General features: G+C 40.7%; 2 protein-coding genes across 2 annotated transcripts in view; one reads left to right on the forward strand and one right to left on the reverse strand.

Annotated features, from left to right (window-relative positions):
- The window catches only part of LOC102397960 (serine/threonine-protein kinase TNNI3K), a 331,002-nt gene that overhangs the window by 54,819 nt on the left and 257,585 nt on the right, over positions 1–18,598 (reverse strand). The window contains exons 22-23 of the mRNA XM_045166126.1: positions 10,577–10,636; positions 5,927–6,096 (exon numbers count right to left, since the gene is read on the reverse strand). Coding sequence (XP_045022061.1) covers positions 5,927–6,096; positions 10,577–10,636 — 230 coding nt within the window. The remainder of the gene's footprint in view (positions 1–5,926; positions 6,097–10,576; positions 10,637–18,598) is intronic.
- LRRC53 (leucine rich repeat containing 53) overlaps positions 1–18,598 on the forward strand; it is an 82,279-nt gene that overhangs the window by 45,480 nt on the left and 18,201 nt on the right.

Consider the following 18,598-nt stretch of genomic DNA (forward strand, 5'->3'; position numbering starts at 1 on the left):
GACTTCACTTAATTTTAGAGGCCATGTGGAATTGGTGGTGATTTTAAAGTAGGGTAGTGATAAAGCTGGAGGTCTACAGAAGGAGGATTGTGCTGGCAGTAGAAGGTTGAGTAGATTAGGGCATGGAGAAGCTGGAACGGGAGTGAGAGAAATTAGAGACATGCATGACAAAGGAAGCCCAAGTTTGGACAAAGGGACTGGGGACTAACGTTTCGTGTGTGTGTGTGTGTGTGTGTGTGTGTGTGTGTGTAAGAGAGAGAAAGAGAAAGAGAGAGGAAGAGAGAGAGAGTTTAGAAAGAGAAAGAGTTGGAGCCATGGGTTGAAATGATTGTGGTGAGCTGGCAGGAGAGAGAAATTGGGGATGAAGAAGGGATTGAAAGAAAATGAACATTTAAGGAGCTTGAGGGAAATTTTCAGTACAAAAAAGCATGTAGGAGCAGTGGTAGACTAAAAAGGGGCATATTTGCCCTTCAGTAGTGAGGAGGAGACACAAACCATGGCTGTTACTGGATAAACATCTTGCTCCACAGCGGTGAGTGGACATGAGCCCTTCACTACTTCTTTTTTTCATTCCTCCGAGGTTTCATGGTGCTATCATCTTATACAATTGCTGCATTCTGGAAAAACTATGTGTAAATTAAAAATTTATACCTTATATTCAACTTCTGTAAATTGAATTGCATTCTAAGTGCACTAGGCAAGCTGTCTATTTAAAGGAATCCTCTGATGGACCCTTTTATAATGTGAAAAATTAATTCCAAATGAATCCGTTTCACAATTCCAGTCTCTGTATCTCTGCTTTTCTTCTCCTGGACAGCTAACTAGGTCATAGCATTCTATTCTCAGAGCCCAGCCCCACACAAACACTAATTGGTTTTCACATCTGAAAGGTTGTGTATCACTTTGTCATTTCTAAATTTACATGATGCAATCCATGTACAAGATGGGAGATTTCATACCCTGTGGGAGGAGCAAGTGCCACATGCTTAGATTTCCAAATATATCTAGAGACACAAAATATTTTTAAAAAGGCAGAACTTCAGGAGTGCCTTCCTTAAACTCAGATTTCATCAGTTTGGGGTTTCTTTGGGAATTAATGAATGCCTATTACCCGTGGAGAAAATATCTGACATAGTTTCCCACCTTGATACTTATTTTATAATGGAAGATAATAATTAAAAACAAATGTGGAAACAAACAAAAACCAAAACCCCCACCTAATCAAGAATTACAAAACTACAGACTGTAAACTTTATAACCCCAAAATTGAAAAAAAAAAAAAAAAATGCACCATTTTAAATAAAATGTTGAGGGCTCTGGAACCCAAAATTGGGAATGTACATTAGTCAGCATACGGGTCAAACCTTATTGCTACTTAAGAAAAAAATCATGCTGGGCTAAAAATCATACCTTGTGTGATTGTAATTAATTAGTTAGGCTGTCTCTTAGATCAGAGGTTGCTAGAACCTTGCAAGGACTTTTGGGAGAGACCACACAGGCATTCAGGCTTTACTGGTGGCTCAGCGGTGAAGAATCCTCACCTGTTTTGCAAGAGCTGCAGGAAACGCACATTCGATCCCTGGGTGGGAAAGATCCCCTGGAGGAGGGCATGGCAACCCACTCAAGTGTTCTTGCCTGGAGAACCTCCCAGGGACAGAGGAGCCTGGCGGGCTACAGTCCATAGGATCACAAAGAGTCAGACACAACTGAAGCAACTATGCATGCACACAGGCACTCAGCCTTCAGAATAGTCTCCTTTGGTAGCAGCTGCTGTTTCACCTTGGCTCTCAGGTTCCTCTTTTGTTTATCCTATCAGCTGCATCAGAGTGACTGGCAGGTTAGATTGTAGCATTCTCTTCCAGAGTGTTTCTCATGCTTGGATGTATATTGGACTCAACTGGGAAACTTTAAAAGCTTCCCATGTCTGGGTGACATTGCCATGGATTTTGGTTTAATTGGTCCTGGGTGCTGGCATTTGTCAGAGTTCCCCCAGGTGATTCTAATGTGCAGCCAAAGAGCCACAGAATTCCAGGCTGTTAAATTCATGGCTCTGCTGGATCCTTGGGCTCTTGGACTTTAAGAACCTACTGATCTCTGGTCTCATGTGCTCTGTCTTTCATATACACATGCTGAAAAGACAGGCTTGGGAAGAGTAGTTGAATTCTTTCCCTGACCAACTTCCAGGAGGCACTGGAAGAAGTTCAACAAATACAAGTATTGGCAAAATACATCAAACTTCTGAAAAGTGACACCTCCTGTGCCAGAGAAAATCAGAAAGCATAGGAGCATCCTGGGTGAGATTTCCAATTCTGCTTCCTTAAACTTAGTAAAATTACTTACCCTTTCTCAGCCTCAGTTTCCTTATCTATAAAATTGAAATACTTCCTTTCTAAGGTTTACTTAAATGACTATCAAAGTGTCTAAAATAGTGCTTAGCATGCCGTAGAAGTGCATAGTTATAGCTGTTTAAACAGAAAGAATACAGAAAATAATTAAAGCTTATCCACTGATTATGCTCCAAGATAATAATAATTAAAAATTATTGAGCCAGTTTATTCAACTATTTATCCGTGGAACAAATATTTATTACATACTGACTTCATTCCAATCATACTGCTAGCTACTAGGGACACAGATATGAATTTAACAGACATGATTCCTATCTTGGTACATCTTACAACTCAGCTAAGTATTTTATTTCTGGAGGTGATTTCAAGCAGTCCAAAGACTGAGCTTTCTAGAGGAGTGGTATGACTACAAACTGACCTTCAACCACACCCTCACAACAAATATTCAGAGTGTACTAGGCCGTTAAGAAATTTGTACCAAACAGACAGACAAACACTTTATCAGGGTTCCATAACTGTCTTGAAGGGCCAGGGAGATATAAAAACCCTTATGAGACTATCAAAGGGAGCATCTCAGATCACCTGACGATTTGTGCCCACTCTGTTTGGGCAGTTTTAGGAGTAGTGGTGTACCTTCTGGTACCTTCTGGGTTCTCCTAGGCCAGAGAAGCTGTGTTCCCTCCACCCCCAGCTCACCCAGTTGGGAGTGCTGCTCACCCAGCTCACCCTAACCCTAACCCTAACCCAGTTGGGAGTGCTGCTGTGCCTCCCTTCCACACAGCCGTCTAGGTGTTGTAAGTTGTGACTTACCTACATTATGGGAACTTGCATCTTTTGTTTGGGTCTGTTAGCATTTTTCAACCAATCACTTTCTCTTTTGACAATACTGCCTCTCCCAATCACAATCCTAACAGATAGTATTATTATCTGTGTATTACACATAAGGGGCTTCCCAAGTTGCTCTGTGGTAAAGAATCTGTCTGTCAAGCAAGAGATGGGGTTTGATCCCTGGGTTGGGAAGATCCTCTGGAGAAGGAAGTGCAACTCACTCCAGTATTCTTGCCTGGAGAATCCCATAGACAGAGAAGCTTGTGGGCTACAGTCCAAGGGGTCACAAAGAGTCAGACAGGACTTCATGACTAAACTGCCACTCACTATTAGGTGTAAGACTTAGGTAATTTGCCCAAGGTCACTTATCTGAGCTGTTAAGAGGCAAAACCAAGACTGAACCTCCGATCTGTCTGACCCAAGAGCTCATTGTTTTAACCTCTGCCTCACTGGAGAAATCTCAGGTGAGTATGCTTTAGAAATACAAAAATATGGCTCTTGAGAGAATTAATTTTAAAACCACAAGTAAAGAAAAAGGAGAGCAGGTGATGCTGGGACTCAACCTAATCTAATATTGGCCTATGAGCTCCTTATGAAATGATGTGAGACTGGAATCCAATAAAGAATTGTGTCCAGTTTGCCTTGTTATCAATCAGACCTCCTGATACTTAATTTCATGACATTCCATAGATTAAAGTCTAAATGATTAAGGTTCCCACCTCTTCAGAGCTGTAGCTGCAACCCTTTTGTCAAACCAGGAATGTAATAACTATGGCTAAAAAGGCAATAGTAACAATTTGTAGAGGGTACAAGACCCTTGCTAAAACTAGATAATCTTTCCCCACCTTCAGGATAAAAATTTTGACAGAATGTGTGGATGTGCATATGTGTGTGTAAGTGCACGTGTGTAATGGCTTATGTGCAAGTACTCTTGGGTGCATGTAGACGGACAGAGATTTTAAGCTAGCCTTTTCTGATTCTCCATAGGTTGCAGTATACACTTTGAAAGGTTTCTATCCAGCTCACTGTAACTGCTTTTATTGGTCCCTATCCCAATCAGGTCATTGTCAACTATGCTTACTGAATGAAATATGACCCCCATCTCCATTTCAACCACGTTTATTTAGACTAGAGGTGGTCATATGATCCAAAGGGACCAATCATATTTTCTCTCATGACTAACTGTACTTATCATTCTGCTTTTTGTGTTTATGCCCTTTGCCATATGACTTTGTAGGACCTCCCACTAGAGGGTGAGTATATTTTCTCTCCCTATCAATGTCAGACTCAGCCCTGTGACTTGCCCAGGGAATGCCAGAGGATACAGGAGACCGTCTAGTGGGAACTGGGGCATGTAAATGGCAGTTTGTTGTGGAAGAAGGCTGAACTCATCTTTCCTCTTTTTCTGACTTGCCCTTTTGCTTATACTTATTTGTGGCTTTTTTCTTTCATTGAGGTGAAGTTCACATAACATAAAATTAACCATTTTAAAGTGAACAAGTCAGGGGCATTTAGTACATTCACAATATTTTGCAACCACCACCTCTATCTAATTCCAAAATATTTTGATCGTCCCCAGATAGAACCCTGTATCCAAGAAGCAGTGTTTCCTGATTTTCCCCTTCTCTACCCAGATCCTGGCAACCACCAGTCTTTTCATTTTTATGGATTTACCTATTGCTCTTGACTGAATTGTGTCTCCCTCCCTCCAATTTCATATGTTGGAGCCCTAACGCCTCATGTGACTGTATTTGAAATAGGGCCTTTACAGAGGTGAATAGGGTGAAATGAAGTCAAAAGAATGAAGCCTTGATCTGACAGAATTGGTGCCCTTATAAAAAGATAAAAAGACTCCAGAGCTCTCTCTGCCATGTGAGGGTGAGGTGAGAAGGCGACCATCTGTAAACTAGGAAAATGGCCCACTGTAAGTCCCATTGGAACCCAACCATGCTGGTACCCTTGTCTTAGATTTCTAGCCTCCATGGTAAGAAAATAAATTTCTGCTGTTTAAAACATTCAATCTATGGTATTTTGCAATAGCCTCTTAAATACACTTTACTCTGGATATTCGTATAAATACAGTCATACAATATAGGATCTTTGTCCCTTTCCTTTATTTAGCATGTTTTCAGAGTTCCTCCATGCGGCAGTATGCATCCCTACATCATTCTTGTTAAGACTGAGTAATGTTCTAGTGTATGGATACCACTTTTTTAAATCTATTCTTCTGTTGAGGGATATTTGTGTTAGTTTTCTCTTTTCTCTCCCCACCTTTTGGCTACTGCGAATAGTGCTGCTATAAGCATTTGAGTACAGGTATTTGAGTATTTGTTTTCAATTCCTTTGGGAATATATCTAAGGGTGGAATTGCTGGCTCATATGGTAATTCTCAGAACACTGAAATTTTGGTGCTCAGATTTTCAGAGCTATTTCCTGATTCCCACACAGAAATTCTTCCTTGAATTCCATAAGAAACTCTTAGAATACTTTCAACAAATTCCTTTTGCTGCTGTAGCTAGACAATTCTTGCTTCGGCAATGAATTAAAGCTTAGAGAACGTAAACTAATAGACAACAAAATTTCTACATTTTGGTCAAAATATTAGAAGAAAACAGGCTCAAAACTCCCTTTTTGAAGTCTGTCACAGGGGTTGTAAATCCCTTGAAGATATTAATCAAGTCAGGTGACTATGTTGGGAAGACCCTGGAATCTGACTTGACTGTGTAACTGTTGCTTCGATTACCACATACCTTTGTGACCAGGCAGCATAGGACCTTGCATTTAGAGCATATTCCAGTTCAAAACGACTTCGTAGAGCTGCCACATGGCTCCGGCCAGGCCCTCCGCGGTTCACCAGACAATCAGAAGAAGAGGAAGGTGAGAGAGACCCGCTGCTGTTACTTGAAGCAGGAGACATCAGCTGAATGAAGGAGGGGCCATTTCAATCATTTAATAAATCCAACAGGCTTAAAAGCATAGTATTATAAAATGTATATTTATTTTAGCTTTCTATTCTAGGATTTCTCATATTTTAATTTCTATTCAGCTCAGCTTGCTTCAGGCCTTTCCTTTCAGCTTCTGATGGCAACACTTGGCTAGGTTAATTTACTTTTTTTGACCCAGTTATATGCTGAGAACTGACCCATAAAACTTATGCTTTTCTTTCTCAAAACACAGTAGGCTCAAGTCAGATTCATAAAACAGATAGAAGATCATTATTCAATGGTTAAAAGATTCTCTACATTTTCACTATAGTGATAAGATTCATGGCAGAGTTCCTTAAAATTGGAACTTATGATTATTCCCTTTTTACATGAAATGATTCCCTTTACATGAACTGAATTTATACACTTTTCCAAGGATACATCCATTTTATAAAATGAAGGATGCTTTAATTTCCAGCAAGGATGAGGACTAAATAGAGTTAATGTAGAGAGTTTTTAAAAATAATTACACATAGCTAAGTGAATCGTGAACTTTCAGATATTCAAGGTGGTTTTAGAAAAGGCAGAGGAACTGGAGATCAAATTGCCAGCATCTGCTGGATCATGGTAAAAGCAAGAGAGTTTCAGAAAAATATCTATTTTTGCTTTATTGACTATGCCAAAGCCTTTGACTGTGTGGATCACAACAAACTGTGGAAAATTCTGAAAGAGATGGGAATACCAGACCACCTGACCTGCCTCTTGAGAAATTTGTATGCAGGTCAGGAAGCAACAGTTAGAATGGGACATGGAACAACAGACTGGTTCCAAATAGGAAAAGGAGTACATCAAGGCTGTATATTGTCACCCTGCTTATTTCACTTATATGCAGAGTACATCATGAGAGACCTTGGGCTGGAAGAAGCACAAGCTGGAATCAGGATTGCTGGGAGAAATATCAATAACCTCAGATATGCAGATGACACCACTCTTATTGGCAGAAAGTGAAAAGGAACTAAAAAGCCTCTTGATGAAAGTGAAAGAGGAGAGTGAAAAAGTTGGCCTAAAGTTCAACATTCAGAAAACTAAGATCATGGCATTGGTCCCATCACTTCATGGGAAATAGATGGGGAAAAAGTGGAAACAGTGTCAGTCTTTATTTTTTGGGGCTCCAAAATCACTGCAGATGGTGATTGCAGCCATGAAATTAGAAGACACTTACTCCTTGGAAGAAAAGTTATGAACGACCTAGATAGCACATTAAAAAGCAGAGGTATTACTTTGCAAACAAAGGTCCATCTAGTCAAGGCTATGGTTTTTCCAGTGGTCATGTATGGATGTGAGAGTTGGACTGTGAAGAAGGCTGAGCACCGAAGAACTGATGCTTTTGAATTGTGGTGTTGGAGAAGACTCTTGAGAGTCCCTTGGACTGCAAGGAGATCCAACCAGTCCATTTTAAAGGAGATAAGTCCTGGGTGTTCATTGGAAGGACTGATGCTGAGGCTGAAACTTCAATACTTTGGCCACCTCATGCGAAGAGTTGACTCATTGGGAAAGACCCAGATGCTGGGAGGGATTGGGGGCAGGAGGAGAAGGGGATGACAGAGAATGAGATGGCTGGATGGCATCACTAGTCAGTGATGCACATGAGTTGGTGTGAACTCCAGGAGTTGGTGATGGACAGGGAGGCCTGGCATGCTGCGATTCATGGAGTCGCAAAGAGTCAGACACTACTGAGCGACTGAACTGAACTGAACTGAAGTAGAGTTAGAAAATAGAAGAGTGTGAGGGAAGAAAATGAGAAAGAGAAAACAAAAAATAAGATAATAGTTTTCTTGAATTTTTTTTAATAAACTTGCTGTTGATGCACTCTGTGGTTGTGGTTTAGTTGCTAAGTCATGTCTAATTCTTGTGACCCCCCTGGACTGTAGCCCACCAGGCTCCTCGATCCATGAGATTTTCCAGGCAAGAATACTGGAGTGGGTTGCCATTTCCTTCTCTAGGGGATGTTCCTGATCTAGGGATTGAACCCTGGTCTCCTGCACTGCAGGCAGATTCTTTACCAACAGCGCTATCAGAGAAGAACATTAATTCTTTGATATAATAATTTCATGAGACAGTAGATTTTTATTTAAAAAATAATATATGTAAATTTTAGGCTCTTCAAGTAGACAAGACATTTCTCAGTAAAGAATCATGCAATGTTGAAATAAACCTTCAGACTTTCCAATGATTCAATCTCATCCTTTTCATCCTTATGCAGTCTGAAGGGGTACCTACTACATCCAGATCCATTCATTTATCTTAGGATGGCTTTGACCATTGTAAAGTTTCTTCCTCATAATTAACCACATCTAATACTGGACTTCATTTCCATCTGTTGGCCCACAGAGAACTAGGCCAATCCCTTTCCTGTATGATATAGTTCTTTAGATGTTTATAAACAGCTGTTGACTTATCCTAATTGTGCCTTCTCCAGGATAAGCATCCTTGATTCCTCTAATTGGTTGTCGATCCGTTCACCATTTTGATTTCTATTCCTTAAAATTTGTGTTCCAGTTTTAATAATCCCTTTATAAGAATATGTGCTCAGTCACTCAGCTATGTCCAACTCTTTGTGACACCATGAACTGTAGCAGGCCAGGCTCCTCTGTCCATGGCATTGTCCTAGCAAGAATACTGGAGTGGGTTGCCATTTCCTCCTCCCTTGTAAGGATATATGTTGGGTACTATTTTGTTTGGCCATCTCAGAAGAGAGAGGAACGATCACATTCTTTATTCTGATGTAAGACAGATATTTCATATTCTAACTCCCCCAAGTTTTATTATCCACTAAGCATGGTGCTCCAAAACCATTATCTCCATTGTTTGATTCTTCTACTGTTGTTTCCTTGACTCTAGTGCATGATGATATATTTATTCCTGTTAAACTTATTCTTATTAGATATATCCTACTACTTTATCTTTCAAAATACTCTAGAATCCTGCTTTCAAATATTTGTTCTGTCTCAACTTTATTATATCTGCAACTGTGATGAGCAGAGAGACTTCTTGACCAAGATCTAAACCACTGACCAAAAGTCGAAGAGTGGAGAGAATGGAGCCTTATGGAACTCCACAAGTTAAATCCCTTAAAGATGATCCTAGTCCATTATTTAGTGCAACCCACTCCAGCAACTTCTCTTTGCATATAGCCTGTAGTTACTCATCTTCTCTACTAGGGGAGACTGTGCTAAGAGGCTTGGTCAGTTTAGTACATCCTACCATTATCTCTGTTTCTGGAAATCACTCTCTAATCTAACTGGATATATCCCATGCTTGGCACAACCTTGCTCTTTCAAACACAAAGATTCAAAGTGAGAGGATACTTGAAACTGAAGCCTTAAAAGTGCTTCTCAACATCCCAGGCCTCTGGTAGATGCTCTTGTTTGTAGGGGCTACTGTAGCCCTACCAAATATGCCTTTACTTCTCTCTAGTTTGTATGTTTCAGGATTGAAGAGAAGGGAAAGGAAGCTTTATGTCTAAGACCAAAGTTTCATTCCATAGGAAAAACTTCCTCTTTATAAATTCCAGTAAAGAGTCATGAAATAGAGACACTCCCTGCAGGCTGTAGTTGCAGACCTGGGGCACTTCTACAAAAGATTGCATTCAGATCACTCTTGGCTAAAATTTTTAAAAAAGAAAACTTTTGTTGGATGGTTTCACTCTGGGATTTAGTTGTGCAATCTCAGGTTGATGCTGTCTTTCTCCATTTTTGCCCCTACACTTCATACACTTATTTATACATGAGCCTGTATGTGTAATGTCCATCTTCCTCTCTTGTAGCACTTACCTGCATTGGGGAATATATTATTATTTTTGAATTAGTGCTCATGTTCCAGTTCCCTTGCCTATTTTCAAATGCTATCTCCTGAACAGGTGTATAGAAGATTAAGGCAATTATAGAGAAAATTAAAGCAAACAGCTCCTTAATATTAAGGAAAGAAAATTCCATTAGCCTCATTACCAACACATATCTTTTTATGCAACATATGTGTGGTACACAAGCAATGCCTCCCGATTAACTTAACGTGCTAATTTTAGTAACAATTTTTTTCTGTTCTTACTGAACATAAATGGACAATGGCTTAATGTTTTAGCTTACATTTCATTGTATGTAAGAATTTTTATATAGAAAAAATTGATTTAAATCATCTTCTAACATTTGTTATATTTTAAAATTTTTACTTATCAATTTTTTAAATTATGCATTTGCTTGCCTGATCATTTCTTGGAAGAGCCCAAATTCACTCTGAATTTGCCTTTGTCCCTATAGATGCAGTTATTAGAACTTAAGTGACAGGGTAAAAATATGAATGGAGTTATGGACACTCACACTTATATTCTTTCCATAAGTACCAGCAACATCCATCCCCCAAGAATTCTGTGTATCCAAGCCTTATTAATGGACATATTTCAGAAGGTAAATTTCTTACCTCGATGTTGCAGAGACACTCTTCTAACTTGGTAACAACTTCAGAAAATTCAGGTCTTCCCTGTAAATAAAGAAAAGACTTTTTTCCCCCAAAGAATAAAAGAGAGGCAGCTCTCTTTGGATTTTAAAATTTAGTATTTGCATGTATAAAGAATGAGATTAACCATCAAGTATATTTTTATTTAAAATACACTTGTATTGAAGTGTTAATTGAATGTTCATTTGCTGTTCAGGGAGGAATGTTGAGTCTCCCTCTGATAAGAGTTTTAAGTCAGCATTTGCAACTACATTCAGATAATGAAATAGTGGAAAAGCTTTAATTAGCTTTGCATGCTTTTAAATGGCAGGTTTTCCTCTTCAAAATGAAAGAATAAAAGTGAATACTAAAAACTATTAACTATCTCTGTGCCTTATAATACACTATACAATGTGTCTGTAAGGAAAGTACTGCTACAGCTAATTTTATAATTAGGTTCACTTTTGAAAATAGCATCTCAGATTCAAAACTATGATCAATAGCAACCGCACGACTATGCCCTACTTTAGAGGTTAAGATAAGCTTTTTATCTTCAAAAAGTGTCATTAAAGGTATTGTCTACTATGAATCTTCCTGTCAGATGAGTTTGGTTAAATAAACAGTTCTTGTATTCTGATTATACTGTAAGCTTTGTTCTAGTTGCTAGGGATATATAAGCGAGTATAGATCTGGGGGAAAAATTCTTGGGATTTTAGAAAATGTCGGTCTCTTTTGAAGAAATTATATGCCTCCTTTTGTCAGGTCCTAAGGACTACATAACCTATCATTTCTCCCTTTATGAAACTTTCACTGCCAGGAGGTGGATAGCCCAATTTAACATTCAGGTGCTGTAACCAACTAATTTAGATTCTTAGTAGAACAATTTCTCCCTTAATATCTAGCCCTCTCCTGAGGACACTGCCTCCCCGGAGCTCTCCAAGAGGAAGCTGTTTTCTCTTACATGTTCCTGTACCTCCAGGAGTGTGCGGGTGATGGTGGGGTAAGCAGGGGTCTGTGTCTTTCCCACTGACTTTGCAAATTCCGAATGGTTTCTCCTTGAAAAGGTACCAGTTTATCAAGCTTTTCCACAGAGCCACTCTCCTTTGGTCAAAGATTTTGCATCTGGCTCGCTGTTATGTTCTCTAGCATGACTCTCAGGATTTTTATTATCCAAGCAGATAATCACAAAGGTGACCCCTGACTTCCGGGTTCCTTTGTCTCCTCTTCTTCGATGATCTTATCCTCTACCTTCCCTTAGTTAATTAGCTTGCTGGTCACTCATACCCTAGACTCAATTACTAGCGATGCTTGCAACTTCTCCGAGCTATTCCACCTCACACTTTCCACCAGATCACACTCAGGGCTCTGCCTCCTTCCTATCTAGCTCACTTCTTCCAGAACCCTGACTCCAGCAAACTTTGACCACATAAATCATCTCACCACTTAAGAAAACCCTGCTTTTTATTGTGATGATTTTCAAATATACCCTAAAGCAGAAGAAAACAGTGCAATAAACCAATACCCATGTGTGTGTGTGTGTGTGTGTGTGTGTGTGTATAGTGTCTGTGTGTGTGTGTTTATTACTCAGCCTTAAAACCCTTATTCTTGCCAATATTACTCTATCTTCTATCTATCATCTAATATGTCTCCCCTACTTTCTGTTCCTGTTACCATCTTTTCACTGTCACAGGGTCACCGCATCTCCTCCCTGATTTAGCTTGGATTTCATTGACAATCACTCCCTTCCACACAGCCTCAACTTCCTTGCCCTATTGTGTAATTGTACACAATTGGAAAAATCCTAGTCTTGATTAAATCATCCTGACAGGTCTTATTTCAAAATTATGACCCTCTAATCTGAAGTGGACTCTTAGTACTGCTCAGAGAGCCTAGCTCATTCTGTTTAACGCTCTATGTGGCTATTTTGCACCTTCTCCTCTTTCCTCAAACCTTCAGTGATCAATGCAAAGAAATAGAGGAAAACAACAGAATGGGAAAGACTGGAGATCTCTTCAAGAAAATTAGAGATACCAAGGGAACATTTCATGCAAAGATGGGCTCGATCAAGGACAGAAATTGCATGGACCTCACAGAAGCAGAAGATATTAAGAAGAGATGGCAAGAATACACAGAAGAACAGTACAAAAAAGATCTTCACGACCCAGATAATCACGATGGTGTGATCACTGACCTAGAGCCAGACATCCTGGAATGTGAAGTCAAGTGGGCCTTAGAAAGCATTACTATGAGCAAAGCTAGTGGAGGTGATGGAATTCCAGTTGAGCTATTTCAAATCCTGAAAGATGATGCTGTGAAAGTGCTGCACTCAATATGCCAGCAAATTTGGAAAACTCGGCAGTGGCCACAGGACTGGAAAACGTCAGTTTCCAATCCCAAAGAAAGGCAATGCCAAAGAATGCTCAAACTACCACACAATTGCACTCATCTTACACGCTAGTAAAGTAATGCTCAAAATTCTCCAAGCCAGGCTTCAGCAATATGTGAACCGTGAACTTCCTGATGTTCAAGCTGGTTTTAGAAAAGGCAGAGGAGCCAGAGATCAAATTGCCAACATCCACTGGATCATGGAAAAAGCAAGAGAGTTCCAGAAAAACATCTATTTCTGCTTTATTGACTATGCCAAAGCCTTTGACTGTGTGGATCACAATAACTGTGGAAAATTCTTTAAGAGATGGGAATACCAGACCACCTGACCTGCCTCTTGAGAAATTTGTATGCAGGTCAGGAAGCAACAGTTAGAACTGGACATGGAACAACAGACTGGTTCCAAGTAGGAAAAGGAGTTTGTCAAGGCTGTATATTGTCACCCTGCTTATTTCACTTATATGCAGAGTACATTATGAGAAATGCTGGGCTGGAAGAAGCACAAGCTGAAATCAAGATTGCCGGGAGAAATATCAATGACCTCAGATATGCAGATGATACCACCCTTATGACAGAAAGTGAAGAGGAACTCAAAAGCCTCTTGATGAAAGTGAAAGTGGAGAGTGAAAAAGTTGGCTTAAAGCTCAACATTCAGAAAACGAAGATCATGGCATCCAGTCCCATCACTTCATGGGAAATAGATGGGGAGACAGTGCAAATAGTGTCAGACTTTATTTTTCTGGGCTCCAAAATCACTACAGATGGTGACTGTAGCCATGAAATTAAAAGACACTTACTCCTTGGCAGGAAAGTTATGACCAACCTAGATAGCATATTCAAAAGCAGAGACATTACTTTGCCAACAAAGGTCCTTCTAGTCAAGGCTATGGTTTTTCCTGTGGTCATGTATGGATGTGAGAGTTGGACTGTGAAGAAGGCTGAGCATCGAAAAATTGATGCTTTTGAACTATGGTGTTGGAGAAGACTGTTGAGAGTCCCTTGGACTGCAAGGAGATCCAACCAGTCCATTCTGAAGGAGATCAGCCCTGGGATTTCTTTGGAAAGAATGATGGTAAAGCTGAAACTCCAGTACTCTGGCCACCTCATGCAAAGAGTTGACTCATTGGAAAAGACTCTGATGTTGGGAGGGATTGGGGGCAGGAGGAGAAGGGGACGACAGAGGATGAGATGGCTGGATGGCATCACTGACTCGATGGATGTGAGTCTGGGTGAACTCCGGGAGTTGGTGAAAGACAGGGAGGCCTGGCGTGCTGGGATTCATGGGGTCGCAAAGAGTCGGACACGACTGAGCGACTGAACTGAACTGAACTGAGTGATAGCTCCTACTACTATTTCAACCACCTACCTATGTCTAAACTCACATACTCTGCCTTCACTTCCTTTTCTATAGATGAACTTGGCCTGATTCTATCTAAGGGCAGTTCCTCCACTGTGTGCTAGATCTTATCCCTGCTCATCTACTCAAGGACATTGCTCTTAGGATGATTCTTCCTTCTGTTTTTTGCATCACTTCACAGGTGGCTCAGTGGTCAAAAGAATTTGCCTGCCAATGCAGGAGACACAGGAGATGAAAGTTTGATCCCTGGGTTGGGAAGATCCCCTGGAGTAGGAAATGGCAAACCCCTCCAGTATTCTTGCCTGAAAAATCCCATTGTCAGAGGAGCCTGGCAGGTTACAGTCCATGGGGCTGCAAAGAGTTGGAAACAACTGAGCACACATAAAGTTGCCTAAAAAATCATAAAAAATTCCATGGTTTAAAATAATGCCAATTTATTAGCTCACAGTTTCTGTGGGTCAGAGTTTAGTACAGGTTAACTGGGTCCTTTGCTCGGGGCCTCAACAGATTAAAATTATGGCATCAGTGCACTCCGTGAATATCATCTGAGTCTTTTCCCAGCTTGCTGGTACAGGAAGAACTCATTTCCTTGTGGATGTATGACTCAGGTCCTTATTTTCTTGCCAACTGTTGTTCAGCGGTGACTGTCAGCTTCCAAAGGATGCCCACAGCTCCCTGCCACACAGCCCCTCTAAGCAGTTCACAACATATCCATTTGCTTTCTTTCTGGCCAGCAAGGACATGTGTCTCTAAACTTCACCCCCTGTAACCAACTGAAGAAAAATTCTTTGCTTTTAAAGGGGTCATTTGAGTAGGTCACACCTACACAGGATAATCTTTGTTTTGCCATATAAGAAAACATAATTATGTGCTTAATTGTTCATCATATGCATAGATTCTGCTCACACTCAAATGAAGGGAGTTATTCCTGGCATGTATACCAGGGGGCAGGAATCTTGAGGGGGCAACCTAAAATCCTCTTTATTAAATGTTAGCACTAAAAATGGGGGGGAAATCCTGGAAGAAAAGGGTCTGGGAGAGGGAGCCCCATTATTTGGATTTGTATGCATGCATGCTAAGTCTCTTCAGTCGTGTCCAACTCTTTGCGACCCCATGGGCTGTAGCATGCCAGGCTCCATTTGTCCATGAGATTCTCCAGGCCAAAATACTGGAGTGTGTTGCTATGACCTCCTCCAGGGGATCTTTCCTACCCAGGGATTGAAACCCTGCCTCTTATGTCTCCTGCACTGGCAGGTGTGTTCTTTACCACTATGGCTACCTGGGAAGCCCATTTGTATATAGACTTTGCCTAATTCTCTGGCTGACCTCTGAAACACATATGCATAGGGCAGACTCTAAGCAGTCCAGGGAGGCTAAAAGAGGGGAACTTGGATCTTCTGCTCAGTGCAGAACATTGTTCTTACTATTTTTTCAGTCTAGAATTATCTAACTCTTATTCTCTGCCTGTGGAAACCCTTTGCCCTCTTCAAGTCCAACTTACAAGATACATCTTTTTTGAAAGTATCCAAGGACTTCACAAAATAATTTTTCACTTTCACTTTAGTTCAGTCAATTCAGTTGCTCTGTCGTGTCTGACTGTTTGTGACCCCCATGGACTGCAGCACTCCAGATTTCCCTGTCCATAACCAACACCTGGAGCTTACTCAAATTCATGTCCTTAGAGTTGGTGATGCCATCCAACCATCTCATCCTCTGTTGTCCCATTCTCCTCCTGCCTTCAATCTTTCCCAGCATCATGGTCTTTTCCAACGAGTCAGTTCTTCACATCAGGTAGCCAAATTATTGGAGATTTCACTTCAGCATCAGTCCTCCCAATGAACATTCAAGACTGATTTCCTTTAGGATGGACTGGTTGGATCTCCTTGCAGTCCAAGGGACTCTCAAGAGTCTTTTCCAACACCACAATTCAAAAGCTTCAATTCTTCGGGGCTCAGCTTTCTTTACAGTCCAACTCTCACATCCATACATGACTACTGGAAAAACCATAGCTTTGACTAGATGGACCTTTGTTGGCAAAGTAATATCTCTGCTTTTTAACTTGCTGTCTAGGTTGGTCATAGCTTTTCTTCCAAGGAACAAGCATCTTTTAATTTCATGGTGGCAGTCACCATTTGCAGTGATTTTTGAGCCCCCAAAATAAAGTCTTTCACTGTTTCCACTGTTTCCCCATCTATTTGCCATGAGGTGATGGGACCGGATGCCATGATCTTGGTTTTCTAAATGTCGAGCTTTAAGCCAACTTTTTCACTCTCCACTTTCACTTTCATCAAGAGGCTCTTTAGGTCTTTGCTTTCTGCCATAAGGGTGGTGTCACCTGCATATCTGAGGTTATTGATATTTCTCCTGGAAATCTTGATTCCAGCTTGTGCTTCATCCAGCCCAGCATTTCTCATGATGTACTTTGCATATAAGTTAAATAAGCAGGGTGACAATATACATCCTTGACATACTCCTTTCCCTATTTGGAACCAGTCTGTTGTTTCATGTCCAATTCTAACTGTTGCTTCTCGATCAATGCAGATTTCCCAGGAGGCAGCTCAGGTGGTCTGGTGTTCCCATCTCTTGAAGAATTTTCCACAGTTTGTTGTGACCCACACAGTCAAAGGCCTGAGGTAGTCAATAAAGCAGAAATAAATGTTTTTTTGGAACTGTCTTACTTTTTCAATGATCCAGTGGATGTTGGCAATTTGATCTCTGGTTCCTCTGCCTTTTCTAAATCCAGCTTGAACATCTAGAAATTCACAGTTCATGTATTGTTGAAGCCTGGCTTGGAGAATTTTGAGCATTATTTTGCTCGTGTGTGGTAGTTTGAGCATTCTTTGGCATTGCTTTTCTTTGGGATTGGAATGAAAAACTGACCTTTACCAGTCCTGTGGCCAGTGCTGAGCTTTCCAAATTTGCTGGCATATTGAGTGTAGCACTTTCACAGCGTCATCTTTTAGGATTTGAAATAGCTCAACTGGAATTTCATCACCTTCACTTGCTTTGTTCGTAGTGATGCTTCCTAAGGCCCACTTGACTTCATGTTCCAGGATGTCTGGCTCTAAGAGTGAGTGATCCCACCACTGTGGTTATCTGGGTCATGAAGATTTTTTTTGTATGGTTCTTCTGTGTATTCTTGCCACCTCTTCTTAATATCTTCTGCTTCTGTTAGGTCCTAACAGACAACATTCACTCCCTTGTTTGCATGAATTGTTCCCTTGGTATCTCTAATTTTCTTGAAAATATCTCTGTCTTTCCCATTCTATTGTTTTCTTCTATTTCTTTGCACTGATCACTGAAGAAGGTTTTTTCTCTCTCCTTCCTGTTCTTTGGAACTCTGCATTCAAATGCGTATATCTTTCACTTAGATTTTTTTGCTTTGACTTAGATTTTTAAAAGTCTTTCTTGTGTTAAAACTGGATATTTATATGTATATATCATTAGCTGAAACATGATTTGAGGGTAAGTGAAGGTCTGTTTACTCCTGTATACCTAGCATGTTCCATTGCACAGAACAGCTTCAGTTCAGTTCAGTCGCTCAGTCGTGTCCGACTCTTTGCGACCCCATGAATCGCAGCATGCCAGGCCTCCCTGTCCATCACCAACTCCCGGAGTTCACTGAGACTCACGTCCATCGAGTCAGTGATGCCATCCAGCCATCTCATCCTCTGTCGTCCCCTTCTCCTTCTGCCCCCAATCCCTCCCAGCATCAGAGTCTTTTCCAATGAGTCAACTCTTCGCATGAGGTGGCCAAAGTACTGGAGTTTCAGCTTTAGTATCATTCCTTCCAAAGAAATCCCAGGGCTGATCTCCTTCAGAATGGACTGGTTGGATCTCCTTGCAGTCCAAGGGACTCTCAACAGTCTTCTCCAACCCCACAGTTCAAAAGCATCAATTCTTTGGCGCTCAGCCTTCTTCACAGTCCAACTCTCACATCCATACATGACCACAGGAAAAACCATAGTCTTGACTAGACGAACCTTTGTTGGCAAAGTAATGTCTCTGCTTTTGAATATGCTATCTAGGTTGGTCATAACTTTCCTTCCAAGGAGTAAGTGTCTTTTAATTTCATGGCTACAGTCACCATCTGTAGTGATTTTGGAGCCCAGAAAAATAAAGTCTGACACTATTTGCACTGTCTCCCCATCTATTTCCCATGAAGTGATGGGACTGGATGCCATGATCTTCATTTTCTGAATGTTGAGCTTTAAGCCAGCTTTTTCACTCTCCGCTTTCACTTTCATCAAGAGGCTTTTGAGTTC

The sequence above is a fragment of the Bubalus bubalis genome, chromosome 6, assembly GCF_019923935.1.
Source record: "Bubalus bubalis isolate 160015118507 breed Murrah chromosome 6, NDDB_SH_1, whole genome shotgun sequence".
Classification (NCBI taxonomy): domain Eukaryota; kingdom Metazoa; phylum Chordata; class Mammalia; order Artiodactyla; family Bovidae; genus Bubalus; species Bubalus bubalis.